The sequence below is a fragment of the Petromyzon marinus genome, unplaced genomic scaffold (assembly GCF_048934315.1).
Source record: "Petromyzon marinus isolate PM22_M1 ecotype Great Lakes invasive population unplaced genomic scaffold, UKy_Petmar_22M1.pri1.0 PM_Scaffold_285, whole genome shotgun sequence".
NCBI lineage: Eukaryota > Metazoa > Chordata > Hyperoartia > Petromyzontiformes > Petromyzontidae > Petromyzon > Petromyzon marinus.
In genome coordinates this window covers 25001-40000 of record NW_027423263.1, presented here as the reverse complement: position 1 = coordinate 40000, position 15000 = coordinate 25001, and the positions used below count along the sequence as shown (strand labels likewise).

The window sequence follows — 15000 nt, the reverse complement described above, 5'->3', positions numbered from 1 at the left end:
GGTGGTGAGTGGTGGCGAGGGTGGTGAGCGTGGTGAGGGTAGAGAGTGGTGAGTGGGAGGATGTGGGTGGTGAGTGGTGGCGAGGGTGGTGAGCGTGGTGAGGGTAGAGAGTGGTGAGTGGGAGGATGTGGGTGGTGAGTGGTGGCGAGGGTGGTGAGCGTGGTGAGGGTAGAGAGTGGTGAGTGGGAGGGTGTGGGTGGTGAGTGGTGGCGAGGGTGGTGAGCGTGGTGAGGGTAGAGAGTGGTGAGTGGTGAGTGAGAGGGTGTGGGTGGTGAGTGGTGGCGAGGGTGGTGAGCGTGGTGAGGGTAGAGAGTGGTGAGTGGGAGGGTGTGGGTGGTGAGTGGGAGGGTGTGGGTGGTGAGTGGTGGTGAGTGGGAGGGTGATGGTAGAGAGTGGTGGGTGAGTGGTGCTCACCAGTGATTGTCTCTATGTGTGTATCTCTGTGTGTGTATCTCTGTGTGTATCTCTGACTGTGTATCTCTCTCTCACTGACTGTGTGTATCTCTCTGTGTGTATCTCTGACTGTGTATCTCTCTCTCACTGACTGTGTATCTCTATCTCTGACTGTATCTCTCTCTGTGTATCTCTCTGTGTATCTCTCTGTGTGTATCTCTCTCTGTGTGTATCTCTGTGTATCTCTCTCTGTGTGTATCTCTGACTGTGTATCTCTCTCACTGACTGTGTATCTCTATCTCTGACTCTATCTCTCTCTCCGTCTCCCTCCCAGCCACGCTGGCGCCCTCCACCCTCAAGCTGCTGCTCCTCAACCCCTCTCTGTGTCTATCTCTCTGTGTGTATCTCTCTGACTGTATCTCTGTGTGTATCTCTGACTGTGTGTATCTCTGTATCTCTCTGTGTGTATCTCTCTGTGTGTATCTCTGACTGTGTGTATCTCTGTGTGTATCTCTGACTGTGTGTATCTCTGTGTGTATCTCTCTGTGTGTGTCTCTGACTGTGTGTATCTCTGACTGTGTGTATCTCTGACTGTGTGTATCTCTCTGTGTGTATCTCTGTGTGTATCTCTCTGTGTGTATCTCTGACTGTGTGTATCTCTGTGTGTATCTCTGACTGTGTGTACCTCTGTGTGTATCTCTGACTGTGTGTACCTCTGTGTGTATCTCTGTGTGTATCTCTCTGTGTGTATCTCTGACTGTGTATCTCTCTGTATGTATCTCTCTGTGTGTATCTCTCTGTGTGTATCTCTCTGTGTGTATCTCTGACTGTGTATCTCTCTGTATGTATCTCTCTGTGTGTATCTCTGTGTGTCTCTCTGTGTGTATCTCTCTGTGTGTCTCTCTGTGTGTCTCTCTGTGTGTGTCTCTGTGTCTCTCTGTGTGTGTCTCTCTGTGTGTGTATCTCTGTGTGTATCTCTGACTGTGTATCTCTGACTGTGTATCTCTCTCTCACTGACTGTGTGTGTCTCTGACTGACTGTATCTCTCTCTCCATTTCCCTCCCAGCCACGCTGGCACCCTCCACCCTCAAGCTGCTGCTCCTCAACCCCTCTCTGTGTCTCTCTGTGTGTGTCTCTCTGTGTGTGTCTCTCTGTGTGTGTCTCTCTGTGTGTATCTCTGACTGTGTGTATCTCTCTGTGTGTATCTCTGTGTGTATCTCTCTGTGTGTATCTCTGACTGTGTGTATCTCTGACTGTGTGTCTCTCTGTGTGTATCTGTGTGTATCTCTGACTGTGTGTATCTCTCTGTGTGTATCTCTGTGTGTATCTCTCTGTGTGTATCTCTGACTGTGTGTATCTCTGACTGTGTGTCTCTCTGTGTGTATCTGTGTGTATCTCTGACTGTGTGTATCTCTGACTGTGTGTATCTCTCTGTGTGTATCTCTCTGTGTGTATCTCTGACTGTGTGTATCTCTGACTGTGTGTATCTCTCTGTGTGTATCTCTGACTGTGTGTATCTCTCTGTGTGTATCTCTCTGTGTGTATCTCTGACTGTGTGTCTCTCTGTGTGTGTCTCTCTGTGTGTATCTCTGACTGTGTGTATCTCTCTGTGTGTATCTCTGTGTGTATCTCTCTGTGTGTATCTCTGACTGTGTGTCTCTCTGTGTGTATCTGTGTGTATCTCTGACTGTGTGTATCTCTGACTGTGTGTATCTCTGTGTGTATCTCTCTGTGTGTATCTCTCTGTGTGTATCTCTGACTGTGTGTATCTCTGACTGTGTGTATCTCTCTGTGTGTATCTCTGACTGTGTGTATCTCTCTGTGTGTATCTCTCTGTGTGTATCTCTGACTGTGTGTATCTCTCTGTGTGTATCTCTCTGTGTGTCTCTCTGTGTGTATCTCTGACTGTGTATCTCTGACTGTGTGTATCTCTGTGTGTATCTCTCTGTGTGTGTCTCTGTGTGTCTCTCTGTGTGTATCTCTGACTGTGTATATCTGTGTATCTCTGTGTGTCTCTCTGTGTGTATCTCTGACTGTGTGTATCTCTCTGTGTGTGTCTCTCTGTGTGTATCTCTGTGTGTCTCTCTGTGTGTATCTCTGACTGTGTGTATCTCTGTGTGTATCTCTGACTGTGTGTATCTCTGTGTGTATCTCTCTGTGTGTCTCTCTGTGTGTATCTCTGACTGTGTGTATCTCTGTGTGTATATCTGTGTGTATCTCTGACTGTGTGTCTCTCTGTGTGTATCTCTGACTGTGTGTATCTCTGTGTGTATCTCTCTGTGTGTGTCTCTCTGTGTGTCTCTCTGACTGTGTGTATCTCTCTGTGTGTATCTCTGACTGTGTGTATCTCTGTGTGTATCTCTCTGTGTGTGTCTCTGTGTGTATCTCTGACTGTGTGTCTCTCTGTTTGTATCTCTGACTGTGTGTCTCTCTGTGTGTATCTCTGTGTGTATCTCTCTGTGTGTGTCTCTGTATGTGTGTATCTCTGACTGTGTGTATCTCTGTGTGTGTCTCTCTGTGTGTGTCTCTCTGTGTGTGTCTCTCTGTGTGTGTCTCTCTGTGTGTATCTCTCTGTGTGCGTCTCTGTGTGTGTGTCTCTCTGTGTGTGTCTCTCTGTGTGTATCTCTGACTGTGTATCTCTCTCTCTGACTGTGTATCTCTATCTCTGACTGTATCTCTCTCTCTGACTGTATCTCTCTCTGTGTGTATCTCTCTGTGTGTATCTCTGACTGTGTGTATCTCTGACTCTATCTCTCTCTGTGTATCTCTCTTTGTGTATCTCTCTCTGTGTATCTCTCTGTGTGTATCTCTCTGTGTGCATCTCTGACTGTGTGTGTCTCTCACTGACTGTGTGTATCTCTGACTGTGTATCTCTGACTGACTGTATCTCTCTGTGTGTATCTCTGTGTGTATCTCTGACTGTGTGTATCTCTGACTGTGTGTATCTCTCTGTGTGTATCTCTCTGTGTGTATCTCTCTCTCTCACTGACTGTGTGTATCTCTCTGTGTGTATCTCTCTCACTGACTGTGTGTATCTCTCTGTGTGTATCTCTCTGTGTATCTCTCTGTGTGTGTCTCTCTGTGTATCTCTCTCTCACTGACTGTGTGTATCTCTCTGTGTGTATCTCTCTCTCACTGACTGTGTGTATCTCTCTGTGTGTATCTCTCTGTGTGTGTCTCTCTGTGTGTATCTCTCTCTCACTGACTGTGTGTATCTCTCTGTGTGTATCTCTGACTGTGTGTCTCTCCGTCTCCCTCCCAGCCACGCTGGCGCCCTCCACCCTCAAGCTGCTGCTCCTCAACCCCGCGGTCCACTTTGCCGAGGTGCTGCGTGAGTGCCGTGCCGTCGTCATCGCCGGCGGCACCATGCAGCCGGTGAGGGACCCCGTGGCCCGGTGACCCGGTGACCCGGTGACCCGGTGACTTGGTAACATTGTGACTCGGTAATCCGGTGACGAGGTGCTGCGTGAGTGCCGTGCCGTCGTCATCGCCGGCGGCACCATGCAGCCGGTGAGGGACCCCGTGACCCGGTAGCCCGTTGACCCGGTGACTTGCTAACCTGGTGACCCGGTGACTTGCTAACCTGGTGACCCGGTGACTTTCTAACCTGGTGACCGGGTGACTTGCTAACCCGGTGACTTGCTAACCCGGTAACCCGGTGACTTGCTAACCTGGTGACCCGGTGACTTGCTAACCCGGTGACCCGGTGACTTGCTAACCCGGTGACTTGCTAACCCGGTGACTTGCTAACCCGGTGACTTGCTAACCCGGTGACCCGGTGACTTGCTAACCTGGTGACCCGGTGACTTGCTAACCCGGTGACCCGGTGACTTGCTAACCCGGTGACCCGGTGACTTGCTAACCCGGTGACTTGCTAACCCGGTGACCCGGTGACTTGCTAACCCGGTGACCCGGTGACTTGCTAACCCGGTGACCCGGTGACTTGCTAACCCGGTGACCCGGTGACTTGCTAACCCGGTGACTTGCTAACCCGGTAACCCGGTGACTTGCTAACCTGGTGACCCGGTGACTTGCTAACCTGGTGACTTGCTAACCCGGTGACTTGCTAACCCGGTGACTTGCTAACCCGGTGACCCGGTGACTTGCTAACCCGGTGACTTGCTAACCCGGTGACTTGCTAACCCGGTGACTTGCTAACCTGGTGACCCGGTGACTTGCTAACCCGGTGACCCGGTGACTTGCTAACCCGGTGACCCGGTGACTTGCTAACCCGGTGACCCGGTGACTTGCTAACCCGGTGACTTGCTAACCCGGTAACCCGGTGACTTGCTAACCTGGTGACCCGGTGACTTGCTAACCTGGTGACTTGCTAACCCGGTGACTTGCTAACCCGGTGACTTGCTAACCCGGTGACCCGGTGACTTGCTAACCCGGTGACTTGCTAACCCGGTGACTTGCTAACCCGGTGACTTGCTAACCTGGTGACCCGGTGACTTGCTAACCCGGTGACCCGGTGACTTGCTAACCCGGTGACCCGGTGACTTGCTAACCCGGTGACCCGGTGACTTGCTAACCCGGTGACTTGCTAACCCGGTGACCCGGTGACTTGCTAACCCGGTGACTTGCTAACCCGGTGACCCGGTGATGGTGGCCTGGTGACATTGCGACTTAGTAACTCGGTGACCTGGTAAGCCGGTGAGCCCGCGACCTGGTGACTCGATGACCCCGACGGTGACCCCGACGGTGACCCCGTGACCTCGAGGCCTTGACCTCCGCAGGTGTCGGAGCTGAAGCAGCAGCTGCTGTTGCCGTGCGGAGTGAGGCCGGAGCGAATTGTCGAGTTCAGCTGCGGTGAGGAGAACTCACCACCACCACCACCGCTCGCTCGCCAACACTCACCACCACCGCTCACCACTCACCACCGCTCGCTCACCACGACCGCTCATCACCGCTCACCACCGCTCACTCACCACCACCGCTCACCACCGCTCACTCACCACCACCGCTCACCACCGCTCACTCACCACCACCACTCACCACCACTCGCTCACCACCGCTCACCACCACCGCTCACCACCGCTCACTCACCACCACCACTCACCACCACTCGCTCACCACCACCGCTCGTTCACCACCACCACCACCACCACCTCTCACTCACCACCACCGCTCGTTCACCACCACCACCTCTCACTCACCACCACTCGCTCACCACCACCGCTCACTCACCACCACCACCGCTCACTCACCACCATTCGCTCACCACCACCACCTCTCACTCACCACCACCGCTCATTCACCACCACCACCACTCGCTCACCACCACCACCGCTCACTCACCACCACTCGCTCACCACCACCGCTCGCTCACCACCACCACCTCTCACTCACCACCACTCGCTCACCACCACCGCTCGCTCACCACCACTCACTCACCACCACTCGCTCACCACCACCGCTCGCTCACCACCACTCACTCACCACCACTCGCTCACCACCACCGCTCACTCACCACCACCACCACCACTCACTCACCACCACTCGCTCACCACCACCACTCGCTCACCACCACCACCTCTCACCCACCACCACCGCTCGCTCACCACCACCACCTCTCACTCACCACCGCTCACTCACCACCGCTCACTCACCACCACTCGCTCACCACCGCTCACCACCACCGCTCGCTCACCACCACCGCTCACCACTCACTCACCACCGCTCACCACCTCTCACTCACCACCACCACTCACCACCACCACCGCTCGCTCACCACCGCTCACTCACCACCACTCACTCACCACCGCTCACCACCTCTCACTCACCACCACCGCTCGCTCACCACCGCTCACCACCACCACTCGCTCACCACCGCTCACCACCACCACTCGCTCACCACCGCTCACCACCACCGCTCACTCACCACCACTCGCTCACTCACCACCACTCGCTCACCACCACCGCTCGCTCACCACCGCTCACCACCATTCACTCACCACCACCACTCACCACCACTCACCACCACTCACCACCGCTCACCACTCACCACCGCTCGCTCACCACCGCTCACTCACCACCACCGCTTGCTCACCACCACCACTCGCTCAACACCGCTCGCTCACCACCGCTCACCACCACCGCTCACCACCGCTCACTCACCTCTCACTCACCACCACCACTCACCACCACTCGCTCACCACCACCGCTCGTTCACCACCACCACCTCTCACTCACCACCACCGCTCACTCACCACCACCACCTCTCACTCACCACCACTCACTCACCACCACCGCTCACTCACCACCACCACCTCTCACTCACCACCACCACCACTCACTCACCACCACTCACTCACCACCACCGCTCACTCACCACCACCACCACTCGCTCACCACCTCTCACTCACCACCACCTCTCACTCACCACCACCGCTCACTCACCACCACCACCTCTCACTCACCACCACCGCTCGCTCACCACCACCACCTCTCACTCACCACCGCTCACTCACCACCGCTCACTCACCACCACTCGCTCACCACCGCTCACCACCACCGCTCGCTCACCACCACCGCTCACCACTCACTCACCACCGCTCACCACCTCTCACTCACCACCACCACTCACCACCGCTCACCACCACTCGCTCACCACCACCGCTCGCTCACCACTCACCACTCACCACCACCACCGCTCGCTCACCACCGCTCGCTCACCACTCGCTCACCACCGCTCACTCACCACCACTCGCTCACCACCACCACCTCTCACTCACTCACCACCGCTCACCACCTCTCACTCACCAGCACCGCTCGCTCACCACCGCTCACCACCACCACTCGCTCACCACCACTCGCTCACCACGACCGCTCACCACCACTCACCACCGCTCACCACCGCTCACTCACCACCGCTCGCTCACCACCACTCACTCACCACCACCGCTCACCACCACTCACCACCACTCACCACCGCTCACTCACCACCGCTCGCTCACTACCACCCACTCACCACCACTCACCACCACCGCTCACTCACCACCGCTCACTCACCACCACCGCTCACCACCACTCACCACCACTCACCACCGCTCACTCACCACCGCTCGCTCACCACCACTCACTCACCACCACCGCTCACCACCACTCACCACCACTCACCACCACCGCTCACTCACCACCGCTCGCTCACCACCACTCACTCACCACCACCGCTCACCACCACTCACCACCACTCACCACCACCACTCACTCACCACCACCACTCACCACCACTCACCACCACCACTCACCACCACCGCTCACTCACCACCGCTCACTCACCACCACCGCTCACCACCACTCACCACCACTCACCACCGCTCGCTCACCACCGCTCGCTCACCACGACCGCTCACCCCGACCACTCACCACGACCGCTCACCCGTCACAACCGCTCACCACTGGCCCCCATTTGACCCCGCGTGACCCCCGCATGACCCCCGCGTGACCCCGCCCACGCAGGTCACGTGATCCCCCCGGAGAACATTCTACCCATAATCCTCAGCAGCGGCCCCACCGGCCAAACCTTCAACTTCACCTTCAGGAACCGCGACTCGCCCACCCTGGTGAGGGGGGGAGCGGGGGGGGGGGAGCAGTGGGTGTGTGTGTGTGTGTACGTGTGTGTGTGTACGTGTGTGTGTGGACGGGCAACTCTGTCGTGGACAGCGCTGTGGGGGGAGATCCAATTTTGATTGGCTCCTCCCCTCATGGCATATGTGTCCACCACAGGGGCTAAACGGGGGCTCTGGACGGGTGCGAGGGGCTGGTAACCCCTCCACCTTCAATTAATTACCACGAAACTACGAATTAAACTGAAATATGTAACAACTAAGCTTGTGCCGGAGGCCCCGGGGGGCCAGGCGTCTATGACGTCTCCTGGCCAAACCCCAATTGGCGGAGCCAGGAGATTGAATACCTACCCTCGGGGCTACTCCAGAAACAACGAAAAGCCACTACGGTTGGCCACGTGGAATGTTCGAACGCTCACTGCAGAGGAGAGGCTGCCACTCCTCTGTCGGGAGCTGGACCGGTACCGCCTGGATCTATGCGGCATTCAGGAGGTCCGGTGGACCGGCTCTGGCTCCTGCCACCATGAGGGGTGGACAGTCCTCTACTCGGGGCAGCAGACTGCCAAACAACAGGGTGTGGGTCTTCTTTTGAACAAAAGAATGAAGGGGGCGTGGGAGCGTGGCGGTGAGGTGTGGGAAGCTGTAAGCCCCAGGCTACTTTGGGCTCGCCTTCCCATCAACCGGAGGCGAGGAATGGTGGTCGTGGTTACTTATGCCCCCACCGAAGATGAACATCCGTGGAGGGATGCAGGCAAAGCCGATGAGTCAGATGCCTTCTATGACCTCCTGTCACAGGTGCTGGCTAAAGTGGCCCCTCGGGATAGAGTCATCATGTTGGGTGACTTCAATGCCCGAGTTGGTCATGATACTGGCACCTGGTCTGGAGTGATTGGAGGGCATGGGCCAGATCAGCTCAATAACAACGGTAGGAGGCTGCTAGATTGTTGTGCAGCCCATGGGCTTGTAATTACCAACACGCTGTTCCGGCATCGGCGCATCCACACAACATCATGGATGCATGCCGGGTCCAAGCAAGAACATCTGCTGGACTACATAGTGACGGACCAGCGAATGCGAGCCCATGTCCTTGACACCAGGACCTACCGTGGAGCTGATCTGCCCTCTGACCATCGACTAGTCATCTGTAAGATGCGCCTGCCATTCTTCCACTCCGGTGGTGGGTGTACACCCAGGACCCCATTCCAACCTAAAGTGGCCTGGTCTCAGTTATCTGATGAAAGTTGCAAGCGAGAATTTCATCATCGCTTGCGGCTGGGATTGGCATCGTCCCCGACTCCTCCTGATGTCGAGGGTAAATGGGCGAGGTTTAGGACTGTGACTCATGCAGCTGCAATGGCTGCTTTGGGTACGCGGTCCAGACCTCCCCAGACACCCTGGATGACAGAGGAGTTGTTCACGATGGTTGAGAAAAAGCGACAGGCCCACTGTCATCGGCTACAGAATCCCACGTCAGAGAATGAGGAGGCTTACCGCAGCCTTCGCTCGGAGGTTCGGAGAGCCGTGAGGCGCTGCAAGGATGGGTGGTGGTCGCGGGTTGCTGAGGAGATGGAGTCTGCCTCAGTGGCCCGTGATCACAAATCTCTATTTAACTCCATCAAAAAAGTAACCTGCAGCGCCACACCTATTACCATCATTAGGGGAAAAAACGGTGATCCAATTTCCGACCCCCAGGAACAGGTTCGCAGATTTGCTGAGCATTTCTGTGAGGTCCTGGGGGAGGGAAAATCCCTCAGCCAGGAAAACATCGTGGCACAAAGTGAGGATGACCCTGCTGAGGCTGCGGTGCCTCAAATATTGGATGAAGTCACCCCCTGTGAGTGGCTGGCTGAGGTGCCATCTGCTGAGGAAGTATTGAAGGCGATCCGGAGTCTGAGACCAGGAAAGGCAGCGGGCAGAGATGATCTCCCAAGCGAAATGCTGAGGGAGGGTGGCGTTTGTGCACAGACTGCCCTATATGACATCATAACAACAGTCTGGACCACTGGACGGGTTCCGCAGGATTGGAAGGATGCCCTGGTGGTCCCCCTTTTTAAGAAGGGGGACCGCACAGACTGTAACAACTACAGGGGCATCTCACTCCTCAGTGTGCCGGGAAAGGTCCTGGCAAGGATTATTCAGCATCGCCTTGCCAGGCACGCTGAGGAGAGGCTTGCGGAGCCCCAATGCGGTTTCAGGAAAGGGCGGTCCTGCACAGATGCCATATTTTCTGTCCGTCTGCTACAGCAGAGGTGTAGGGAATTCCAACAAGACCGACATCTCTGCTTTATTGACCTGGTCAAGGCCTATGATACCATCAGTAGGCCTGGGCTCTGGGTCGTTCTTCGTGCTTTTGGAGTACCTGACCCTCTGCTCACGATCATTAAGGACCTTCATGATGGTGAGCGGGCCCGGGTAAAACTACGTGGCCGGGAGTCAGAGCCATTCCCTGTACACCTTGGGGTGCGACAGGGATGTCCTCTGGCTCCCACATTATTTAACATCTATTTTGACCACGTAGTTCGTGAAGCCTTCAATAGCTGTACTGGGGGAATCTCCATATGGTACAGATATAATGGGAGGCTAATCGATGCCCGGGTGCGGTCAAGGGATGGCTCCCTATTGCTCAACCACGTTATGTATGCTGATGACTTGGTAATAGCTGCTCAGTCAGAGGAGGAGTTGGAGACGCTGCTGCTGAGACTGGAGCGTGCCACTAAGAGGTGGGGCCTTACCATCAGCCCCACCAAAACTAAGCACCTGCCTGGGTATTTTGTACCATCGGACACTCCACCCCCACAACTCCCAATCGGTGATGGGGCAGTTGTGGAGAGAGTGGAGAGTTTCCCATACCTGGGCAGTGTGCTTATGACTGGCTCCAGTTTAACAGCAGAGGTCTCACTCCGAATCAGTCGAGCGGCAATATCTTTTCATCGGTTGCGTAACGCTGTGTGGAAGCTACCTGGTCTGTCGCTCCGCACTAAGCTTCAGGTCTTCTCGGCCACGGTCATTCCCTCCCTTCTCTACGCTTGCGAAACGTGGACCCCCCTAATGGAACATCTTCGCCGGTTAGAAACATTTAGGCTGGCCTGCCTACGATCCATCCTGGGTTTAACCAGACTGGATTGTGTGAGGAGCTCACAAATCCTTGAAAGATCTGGGCAGGGTCCCATCGGTGAGCTCCTCCGGCAGGCAAGGCTGCGATGGCTGGGTCATGTAGCCCGCATGCCCAGCCACCGCATGCCGAAACAGCTTTTGTTTGGCCGGATTGAGGGGGCTAAGCGGGCGCGGCACGGGCTAGAGAAGAGATGGAGTGATGTGGTACAGGAGGACGTGGAGCTGAGTGGACTTGCCGATGACTGGTACCAGCGGTGTCAAGATCGGCCTCTGTGGAGGAGGCTCGTGAAGGATGCTACTGGGCAGTTGGAGGCAGTCGCCCTCCAACAACAACGGAGGGCGGAGGAGCGACGCTCACAACAGCGAGCGGAGCGCCGGGTGGCTAAAGCACAGCAGGTTGGCACAGTAGGGGGCACAGGTGGTGCATCAGCCAGTCATCTCAGTCAGTCGACCCGTGGCACCTGGGTCTGCCCCGTGACCTCCTGCCAGCGGGCGTTCGACACTTCACGTGGCCTCAGGGTGCACATAGCCTGGCACAAGCGTCGTGGTGACGTCACCGCCACTTAGTGGCGAATGGCGGTTGTTGTTGTTGTTGTGTGTACGTGTGTGTGTGTACGTGTGTGTGTGTGTACGTGTGTGTGTGTGTACGTGTGTGTGTACGTGTGTGTGTGTGTACGTGTGTGTGTGTACGTGTACGTGTGTGTACGTGTGTGTGTACATGTGTGTGTGTACGTGTGTGTGTGTGTACGTGTGTGTGTGTGTACGTGTGTGTACGTGTGTGTACGTGTGTGTACGTGTGTGTGTACGTGTGTGTGTGTGTGTACATGTGTGTGTGTGTGTACGTGTGTGTGTGTGTACGTGTGTGTGTGTGTGTGTACGTGTGTGTGTGTACGTGTGTGTGTGTGTACGTGTGTGTGTACGTGTGTGTGTGTGTGTGTACGTGTGTGTGTGTGTGTGTACATGTGTGTGTGTGTGTACGTGTGTACGTGTGTGTGTGTGTACGTGTGTGTGTGTGTGTACGTGTGTGTGTGTACGTGTGTGTGTGTGTACGTGTGTGTGTGTACGTGTGTGTGTGTGTACGTGTGTGTGTGTGTACGTGTGTGTGTGTACGTGTGTGTGTGTGTGTACGTGTGTGTGTGTGTGTACGTGTGTGTGTGTACGTGTGTGTGTGTGTGTACGTGTGTGTGTGTGTACGTGTGTGTGTGTGTACGTGTGTGTGTACGTGTGTGTACGTGTGTGTACGTGTGTGTACGTGTGTACGTGTGTGTGTACGTGTGTGTGTACGTGTGTGTGTGTGTGTACGTGTGTGTACGTGTGTGTGTGTGTGGTGGCATATGTGTCCACCACAGGGGCTAAACGGGGGCTCTGGACGGGTGCGAGGGGCTGGTAACCCCTCCACCTTCAATTAATTACCACAAAACCACGAATTAAAGTGAAATATGTAACAACTAAGCTTGTGCCGGAGGCCCCGGGGGGCCAGGCGTCTATGACGTCTCCTGGCCAAACCCCAATTGGCGGAGCCAGGAGATTGAATACCTACCCTCGGGGCTACTCCAGAAACAACGAAAAGCCACTACGGGTGGCCACGTGGAATGTTCGAACGCTCACTGCAGAGGAGAGGCTGCCACTCCTCTGTCGGGAGCTGGACCGGTACCGCCTGGATCTATGCGGCATTCAGGAGGTCCGGTGGACCGGCTCTGGCTCCTGCCACCATGAGGGGTGGACAGTCCTCTACTCGGGGCAGCAGACTGCCAAACAACAGGGTGTGGGTCTTCTTTTGAACAAAAGAATGAAGGGGGCGTGGGAGCGTGGCGGTGAGATGTGGGAAGCTGTAAGCCCCAGGCTACTTTGGGCTCGCCTTCCCATCAACCGGAGGCGAGGAATGGTGGTCGTGGTTACTTATGCCCCCACCGAAGATGAACATCCGTGGAGGGATGCAGGCAAAGCCGATGAGTCAGATGCCTTCTATGACCTCCTGTCACAGGTGCTGGCTAAAGTGGCCCCTCGGGATAGAGTCATCATGTTGGGTGACTTCAATGCCCGAGTTGGTCATGATACTGGCACCTGGTCTGGAGTGATTGGAGGGCATGGGCCAGATCAGCTCAATAACAATGGTAGGAGGCTGCTAGATTTTTGTGCAGCCCATGGGCTTGTAATTACCAACACGCTGTTCCGGCATCGGCGCATCCACACAACATCATGGATGCATGCCGGGTCCAAGCAAGAACATCTGCTGGACTACATAGTGACGGACCAGCGAATGCGAGCCCATGTCCTTGACACCAGGACCTACCGTGGAGCTGATCTGCCCTCTGACCATCGACTAGTCATCTGTAAGATGCGCCTGCCATTCTTCCACTCCGGTGGTGGGTGTACACCCAGGACCCCATTCCAACCTAAAGTGGCCTGGTCTCAGTTATCTGATGAAAGTTGCAAGCGAGAATTTCATCATCGCTTGCGGCTGGGATTGGCATCGTCCCCGACTCCTCCTGATGTCGAGGGTAAATGGGCGAGGTTTAGGACTGTGACTCATGCAGCTGCAATGGCTGCTTTGGGTACGCGGTCCAGACCTCCCCAGACACCCTGGATGACAGAGGAGTTGTTCAGGATGGTTGAGAAAAAGCGACAGGCCCACTGTCATCGGCTACAGAATCCCACGTCAGAGAATGAGGAGGCTTACCGCAGCCTTCGCTCGGAGGTTCGGAGAGCCGTGAGGCGCTGCAAGGATGGGTGGTGGTCGCGGGTTGCTGAGGAGATGGAGTCTGCCTCAGTGGCCCGTGATCACAAATCGCTATTTAACTCCATCAAAAAAGTAACCTGCAGCGCCACACCTATTACCATCATTAGGGGAAAAAACGGTGATCCAATTTCCGACCCCCAGGAACAGGTTCGCAGATTTGCTGAGCATTTCTGTGAGGTCCTGGGGGAGGGAAAATCCCACAGCCAGGAAAACATCGTGGCACAAAGTGAGGATGACCCTGCTGAGGCTGCGGTGCCTCAAATATTGGATGAAGTCACCCCCTGTGAGTGGCTGGCTGAGGTGCCATCTGCTGAGGAAGTATTGAAGGCGATCCGGAGTCTGAGACCAGGAAAGGCAGCGGGCAGAGATGATCTCCCAAGCGAAATGCTGAGGGAGGGTGGCGTTTGTGCACAGACTGCCCTATATGACATCATAACAACAGTCTGGACCACTGGACGGGTTCCGCAGGATTGGAAGGATGCCCTGGTGGTCCCCCTTTTTAAGAAGGGGGACCGCACAGACTGTAACAACTACAGGGGCATCTCACTCCTCAGTGTGCCGGGAAAGGTCCTGGCAAGGATTATTCAGCATCGCCTTGCCAGGCACGCTGAGGAGAGGCTTGCGGAGCCCCAATGCGGTTTCAGGAAAGGGCGGTCCTGCACAGATGCCATATTTTCTGTCCGTCTGCTACAGCAGAGGTGTAGGGAATTCCAACAAGACCTACATCTCTGCTTTATTGACCTGGTCAAGGCCTATGATACCATCAGTAGGCCTGGGCTCTGGGTCGTTCTTCGTGCTTTTGGAGTACCTGACCCTCTGCTCACGATCATTAAGGACCTTCATGATGGTGAGCGGGCCCGGGTAAAACTACGTGGCCGGGAGTCAGAGCCATTCCCTGTACACCTTGGGGTGCGACAGGGATGTCCTCTGGCTCCCACATTATTTAACATCTATTTTGACCACGTAGTTCGTGAAGCCTTCAATAGCTGTACCGGGGGAATCTCCATATGGTACAGATATAATGGGAGGCTAATCGATGCCCGGGTGCGGTCAAGGGATGGCTCCCTATTGCTCAACCACGTTATGTATGCTGATGACTTGGTAATAGCTGCTCAGTCAGAGGAGGAGTTGGAGACGCTGCTGCTGAGACTGGAGCGTGCCACTAAGAGGTGGGGCCTTACC

At 55.6% G+C, this 15000-nt stretch overlaps 1 protein-coding gene across 1 annotated transcript in view; it reads left to right on the top strand.

Moving 5' to 3' along the window:
- The window catches only part of DDX11 (DEAD/H-box helicase 11), a 60377-nt gene that overhangs the window by 31259 nt on the left and 14118 nt on the right, over window positions 1–15000 (top strand). The window contains exons 14-16 of the mRNA XM_076064020.1: window positions 3656–3768; window positions 5133–5205; window positions 7858–7961. Coding sequence (XP_075920135.1) covers window positions 3656–3768; window positions 5133–5205; window positions 7858–7961 — 290 coding nt within the window. The remainder of the gene's footprint in view (window positions 1–3655; window positions 3769–5132; window positions 5206–7857; window positions 7962–15000) is intronic.